This window comes from Epinephelus moara, chromosome 18, assembly GCF_006386435.1.
Source record: "Epinephelus moara isolate mb chromosome 18, YSFRI_EMoa_1.0, whole genome shotgun sequence".
In the NCBI taxonomy this organism is placed as follows: domain Eukaryota; kingdom Metazoa; phylum Chordata; class Actinopteri; order Perciformes; family Serranidae; genus Epinephelus; species Epinephelus moara.
The window spans coordinates 6,120,039-6,127,714 of NC_065523.1; the positions used below are offsets into that span (position 1 = coordinate 6,120,039).

Below are 7,676 nucleotides of genomic sequence, written 5' to 3' on the forward strand. Positions count from 1 at the left end.
CAAAACATAAACATGATTTGCGGACCGTAAAAATGTTTTTTAAATGCAAATATTCTGGCTGTACTATTGTTGTCGGTGAGATCAGTATGTTATATGAACATTATTCCTTAGTCTCTGTGACATATTAGGAGGATTTTACGACTATTTGCTTTAGATTTCTTACATATAGCTCCTTTAAGGGACTGTGAATGAGGTTTATTGTGAGCCTCAGTGAGTCACAATGTGCTGAAAACTGAGGTAAAAGAGCCTATAAAGCTTCATAGAGCTGCAGACTTGGATGATAATTCTCAGTGACTTTGGCACAGTAATTATGAGTTTGACATTCATAATTTATAGTGACTTTTCGTCAACATGATTGTTCAATAATAACGTCTCTGGGAAAAATAAAGTGTAACCCACCTTTTTATTTATATATAAACCCACTGTATATCACATAAAAATTGGTAAGTATATCAAGGAAGAACCAATGGGTAGTTATTTGAAGTCCACTCCACTCGACTGATCTAACCATCCTCTGTTATCTCATGTATTTCTACAGTTACGGACGAGTATATGCTGCCGACCCCTACAACCACACACTCACTCCAGCAGCCACATACAGCGTTGGTGCCATGGTAAGACTATCATGCCTGCCACACATCTCTGTTCTAAATTTCTGGTCCTCTTCATATCATACTTCACACCACTTCCTGATTTTCAAAGTATTTACGTTTTACCTTTTAATCTCCAAAATACCCATTAAATCTGAGCTTGCATGCATGGCACCTGCTTGTATTTACATTGCTTAGAGTTTCACATGGAGCCCAGGCTTGAGTGGAGTGAGACTATCTGACCAATCATCACACTTGGTGTTGTTTAGTAAGGCAGTGGTAACATAAGCTGGATAATTTACTACGGCAACTGAGTTTTCCTGGCCATAATTATATTAAACATTAAAAAGCATAAAAATATGTGTGATTACAGTAAAGACTGCCATATGCTAAGATAACCAACATATTTTTTAGAGATAAGTTAATGTTTTACCTTACATTACATTAGATGCTTCACCTTTATATTGTAGGCATAGTAGGCCTTTACAAAGTGTTATTAAGGTGGAACTAACAAAGTGGCCCATAGGCCCTGCAAAGGGGTCAATCATTCCCACAGTTGGTGATCTGTAGAGCAAAATCCCGGCTCAAAGCTCATGACCATAGGCGAGATTTAGATCGGCTGGTAAATTGAAAGCTTCCCCTTCAAACTGAGCTCCCCCCTCAACAAAGCGGTATTGTGCAGTGTCTACAGTAATTGTGTTCCATTTTTCCCTAAAGGCTCATTGTGCTCTATGTTAGATACATAAACAGTCATGGAGGGAGCCTTCTGTCGGTACTCTGTTTATGTTCTCCGTATTTATGCATGTTTTCGGAAAGCTTACGAATTTGGACGAAACAGAGCTGTGCCACCAAAAATCAGAGGCAAGCAAATGCTACATAGGGCACAACAAAGACATTCTAAACATTGCAGAACTGAATTAATCAGTAATTTTCTGTCACATCTCGCAATGTATTTAATGGCCTCACAGACCACAACCATCTACAATGCTGCCTCCATTAAAAGGTTCATTATTACGATCGCCTTCCCCGTCGCTTTGTTTGTCAGAAACTTTTGACTCTGCCCTTTAGTGCCATCTAGTGGCTGTATCTATGCCAACATAAATGATGCATCAAAGTATGAGGACAGTGATGGTTACATCTTTACAGATGAATGTATCTATTTTCATACACAAATACATGTAAATGAGCCTTTAATCATAAACAAGACTCGAAGATACTTAAACTCCGTCACCTGGGTCTGTGCTGGAGGCTGTGGACTGGTGAACCCATCAGAAGTAAACTATCTGCTAAAAAGCAGAGATCCAAACCTAAGTTCATCACTCTCTATTCATCTTGTCCATGAAAATCTCAAACAGAATCAGTGACAAGGTACAACCCTGACACAGCCCTTTGGCAATGAAGAACCGATTTAATTTTTTCTGAAAATATGCACACAGCATTATAGAAGGTGCACAGCAATGGCCCTGGCATCCCACAGTCCCAAAGAACCTCCCACAAGACACCCTGAGGGACATGGCCCTCTTCAAGGCTACAAAGCACAGGTAGACTGGACCATGTGAACTTCCCTCCTTTATTCTTGCAAGTAAAGTGCTGGTCCACTGTACCACAAGCAGGATGGAATCCAAACTGAGATCCGACGATCAGCCCAGTTCTGTTTTTCCAGCACTCTTTGTCATATGATGATAATTGGAGCACACCCTCTAAGCAGACTGTACTACTTTCAACTGACCTCTTTGATTGACCCTTGGCCTGTGTCCAGAAAGCTTATTTAGTTAATCCATTCTTTAGGGTCAGTTTCTACAGCACCTTATTGAATCCAATTATTGTATTGAACAAATATTGAATCTACTTATTTAACTGAAGGGTATTGAGTAGCAGCCTGATTGATATTCACAACCTCTAGCAGGTGCACTGCATCGGATATGAAATGTTTATTAAGGATAGATATTCTCTTTGCAGTGACAAATGTAAACTTAAAATGGGGAATGTTAACCAAACAGGAGAGGCTGAGTGCTGCATCCAAAGAAATCTGAACCTCTTTCACTTTCTCAAGTAACAATGCCGTGTCTGAGAGACACTGCATTGCTATTTTGTGTAAATGTGGACTGAAGACAGATATCAGTGACACATTGTCAAATGATCCCCTGACTACCATCCTCATTAGTTTAAGAGACCAGATTTAAATTTGTCTTTGCTGGATTAACACTTCAAACATAGTTAAAACTTATAATTTGGTCACTTGTTCTCTGTTGGCATGTTGAGTGCATTGCTCAACAAGAAAGAGTAAGACAGGAGGTGCTATAAAAAGGGCTCAAAGTAAAAACCACATAACGCTAAACACTCATACTAAAGTCTAACTCAGTATAATGCTCACATGACATGATGTGCACACTGGCAGAATTTTTGGTTGCGCGATTGTCTTCATGCTGGCTATGAAGAAATCCCTTCTGAGAGGAACTCTTTTACACTATAAAAGATGGGGAACATCTTGTACAGTTTTTTGTAATCATCCAACCACAGTCAATATGACACTTTAGCAGTCTGCTTAGCCAAGTCAAGTGGTTATCTACTTCATGGCAGTCGTGTGTAGATTCCTTGCCAGTGCTGTGTCCTGACAACAAATCTACATACGTGGACCAATTTGAAGACAATCAGTCCCTGGTAACAGATGTATTATAGGTTCCCTGCCTATCAAGCAACCCAATGAACCCTGGTCCTTTTAATGATATTTGACATGTCAACCATTGCTCTAAAGATCTCGTTGGGTTAAAACTTCACCTGAACATTGCACTGGAGATGAAAATAAGCCTCTCTAAAGCATCCACATTGACACTTCTTTCCATAGCTACCATACAAGACACAATACAACATAAATACAGGTTATATTTTTAAATCAGAGCTATTTCACCATCAAAAACAGTAAGACACATTTAAAAAGCAATTATAAATTGCTTTACCTTTTAGGCTCACTGTAGTACTGTGTACCTGCATGACAGTATATAGGCAAAAAAATCAACAAATATACTAAAATTAAATAATGGATCATATTTACTATAAGCAGACACTCATTATTAAAAAGAAATAACATGATTGGGAGGTCTTTTTTTCTGAACAACCTCTTTATGACCTCTTAACAACACATAATCTAGTGGTGGGCAAGAAATGTGTTAGAATTACATGTTGGCATTTTTATAGGAGACTGAGCTGGGCATGCCCATTTGTAGCTCTGTGCTTTGGTGTTTGCTCAAAAATGATCCATTGTGGCACACAAGATTTCCCCTGCAATTAAAATATTAATACAGTGAAGTGGCCAATAAGTTTCAATAATGCATAACTGTTCACTAAATAGTTTGCCTTGCACTAACTAGCTAGCTGACTAACTAACTAGCTAAAATCATTGCACAAGGATCCATAGCATAATAGTCCATCATCAGTGTTGTGTACTGTAAATTTAATGTTTTTTGTTTGCTTGTTTGTTTGTTTTTTACAAGTATTGATTAAATATTAAAGAATATTTTCTTAATCTTTGCTATTAATAGGTTTGATTCCTGTTAATGTGAATTAATGTGTATTTCCAGCCATATTTCTTTATTTCTTTCTTTATTTGTGTGTTAAAAATAAATAATAATACATTTTAACTTAAATCTGCAAACAGTAATTTGGCAGCACCCCTGCCCTAACTCTTGGCCTCCCTGGGGGTTGCAGACCCCCAGTGTAAGACCCAGAAGCAAGACAGTAAGAGGACATGTTCAGAAAGGTTTTACTATAAAAATATAAAAACTGAGGGAGGGAGAGTGGAAATCATACCCTTGTATTAAGATTACCTCATGACAGTAGAACCCATAATCTTGTCCTGTGAGTCATTTTACCCTTTTGGTTTCCTTGAAAATTACTGGGGGGTTTTTCTTTGTTTTTTGCTTTCATCATGTAGAATTCATAGTAACCATCACTAATTGTGTCATTTTTAAAGCACTTTACAAAGATTGCTCACTAAACATGACGTCAATCAGCAATTTAGATGAAAGAATTAGAAGCACTTAATATTTAGCTGCCATTAGGGTGTCTTTCACAAAGGCAGAGAAGACTGGAGCTGCCTGTGTATACAAATATGTCCTATCAATAGGCCTTCTCTTATGTCACTTAGAAAAAAAAATCTATTAGTTCATACACTTGAAACAAATATATTGTTAAATTCCACCAACTGCACTCCACAATCTCTGCTCATGCTTCATCTCCTCCATACGGTACTCCTCCCCCACCCTGTTCTCTTCTACAGTTGCTGTGCATAAGCTTTTCTGCAGCGCTGACATCTCCTCACTTAAACTTAATTGAATTTGTCTGTGCTGCTAACGGCGGTCCAAATGACACATTAATCCCGCCTGTAAAAGGTGATGAATGTCTTCATGCCTTGGCAGCCCAGTCCATGTTAGTTATTATATTTCTAATTTGGTGGATACCACCTCACCCCGCACTCCCTGGTAATGAAATAATTAGTCATTTTGATAATTAAATCCCTCGTGATGCCACAGCCACAGGGAGGAAGCGAGGAAGGAAAAAAGTAAGCGAGATATCTGGGCGGACTGGAGGGAAAGATTGTCGAAATTACTGGTTAGCCGCAAACGCCACCCAAACTGAATAGCCTAGCGTGTTGCAAACAGAACAAAATAACTTAAAAAAGGTTTAAAGTGTCAATCGTCTGTCAATACAATACACCAGTAAGTCTTATTAAAGATGTCACACCTAGCATTTTAAACAGTTCTTATCCCCTCCATGTGCAGCTGCTGTAAGATAAAAATGTTATTTCAACTTAGGTTATATTACTTAATTTTGAGCATATCTATGGAAGCTCATGACCAATGTTAAATGATGTTTGAACTATCATTAGGCCCTGCAGTATTAGGCTTTCCTAAGTCCCTTATTCGATCACCCCTTGTTTGACCTAGAAAGCATTCCAGTCCGCCATAATGAAGGATGTTCCAATGCCCTTATTTCTGCTCTGAGGATTGAGGATTGAGAAGCAAAGATGGATCTCTGAGGAGACATGATGAAGAATACATGAGAGCAGCCTTTGTGGAAGGGTTTTACCAGAATAACATACCACTCTATCTGCTATTGATTAGACACCACAGCTGATCAAGGTGCTTTGAAACTGCATCACATTACTGCAGTTTTCTACCGCAGTGTACTGACTAATGACAGAATGAACCCAAGTGTACTTCTCCCAAGCTTTAGGTTTTATTTATTTACTGATTCACTATCTAGTTTAAGTCGTGAAAGTGTAGGTCCGATTAACAAAAGTACCATAAAAAACTTTTGTCACATATAACAAAGGTTTTTGTCTTCATGATCTGTCAATCCAAACCCCGGATATGTTACATTTATATGTTATTATATAGTGGATACGTTGAAACTTTATATTTCTTTAAATTAAACAATGCTGTGGTTGACATTAGGCACAAACAACACTTATGGTAATGTTTAGGAAAGTATCAAGTTTTGGCTTAAATTACCTGGTTTTGGTGGCACAATCCAAGGTGGAAACACAACAGTATCACAGTTTTAAACAATCACTTTTCATAGCACTATTTACACACAATGATCTGAACACATGTGGACAACCGAGACTTACTGCTATTCACACCTGTGTGTATCATGGTTTCTAGCTAACCACTTGTTTAGATTTTAATACTGCTGACGTCATCTCAGTGGGAAGGTCAAAATGCCCCATGCAGAATTATTATGTCCACACTCTCGCTAGTCATGTTAGCAGTTGTGTCACTACACTTGGAGATTGCTGTCAGCAGAATCCAGCACGCCTCCTTCCATAAGGCAGAATGATGAACAGGCAGACATTGCTTTGTTCAATTCATCATAAAATGGACAAGTTATAGAGTGTTGGCGCTTTGTAACCAGAACAACCACCACATCCTGCTTTGATAATGTATTTTAAAAAATAATTGAAAGTAATGGATGTAGCTACTTTGATATCACCCAGTGGTTTGTGGAGTCCTGTTTTGAAACCTGGAGTTAAACATTTTGGCTGTCGCCATCTTGGCTTTTTTAAGCCCACTTCTGGCTTCAAAAAGCCATATTTGGACAGCTACAGAGACCATTGTTTTTGCTGTTGGAGGCGGCCTCAAGGGGCCATTGTGGAACTGCAGTTTTTTGCACTTGGCTTCATTTTTCAGCCCTGGAGGTTGCATCCCAGACGAGTGATCAGATCACAGTGCTTCTTGGTGGTCTTTTACACTTGTATTTTGCACTGTCTACTTATGATCCGATCTCCCTAGACACATTTTAATACTTTAAGGGTAAACAGGGTCTAAGTAATATGCTACCTCTGCTTGCGAAAGGCCTCTCTATGCCAGTTATCAAAGCACCCTTACTGTCAAACAATGGAGACATAGCCAATATCACCAGGCTAATAGCAACCTGTGGAGCTCTCCTAAATATTGACAGAGATAATGGTCCATTTCTAATTGAAAGTTGATAAAATGCTTTTACTCATATGTCTGAGGTAGGACTAAACATGTATCACTTGAGAATGATTGACCAGTTAGAACTTCACTCCTACTCTGAAAAGCTTGACAAATACCGCATCTAGAAGAAAAGTTGCATGTCCTAGGATTGTGAAAGCAAGACCCGCCCTGATCTGCCTTACTCTGCCTCTGATTGGCTTACCCTGACATTCTAACCTTAAAGGGAAATTTCGGTTTATTTCAACCCGTCTCCTATCGTCCTAAATTTGTTTCAAGTCACTAGTGACATAGAAATAATAGTTAGCATGTTAGCCGTTAACCTAGATACAGCCGTAGCATCAGACCTTTTAAAATGTAATTGAACGGGCATCCTTTCAAGTGCAAAGTTAGTCCACTAAACAAGCTTTTTCTCCACAAAGACCGCTTCATATCGTTAGGATAAATGTCAAAGAACATATAGAAAACGACATGTAAACGTGTTGTCTTACCTTACCGGTGTGGTGCCATGTTTGTTGTTTACCATTTAGCTAAGGCTGCAACCGGTCCCATTCCTTGCAACAGAGGTATTCCTCTTCTGTGGGCATTGGGGCACAGCATTCACAGGTAA

The 7,676-nt window shown here is 38.8% G+C and overlaps 1 protein-coding gene across 3 annotated transcripts in view; it reads left to right on the forward strand.

Moving 5' to 3' along the window:
* rbfox1 (RNA binding fox-1 homolog 1) overlaps positions 1-7,676 on the forward strand; it is a 225,098-nt gene that overhangs the window by 214,513 nt on the left and 2,909 nt on the right. For all 3 annotated transcript variants that reach the window (XM_050068719.1, XM_050068722.1, XM_050068720.1), the window contains one exon: positions 539-614. In XM_050068719.1, the coding sequence (XP_049924676.1) occupies positions 539-614 (76 nt within the window). The remainder of the gene's footprint in view (positions 1-538; positions 615-7,676) is intronic.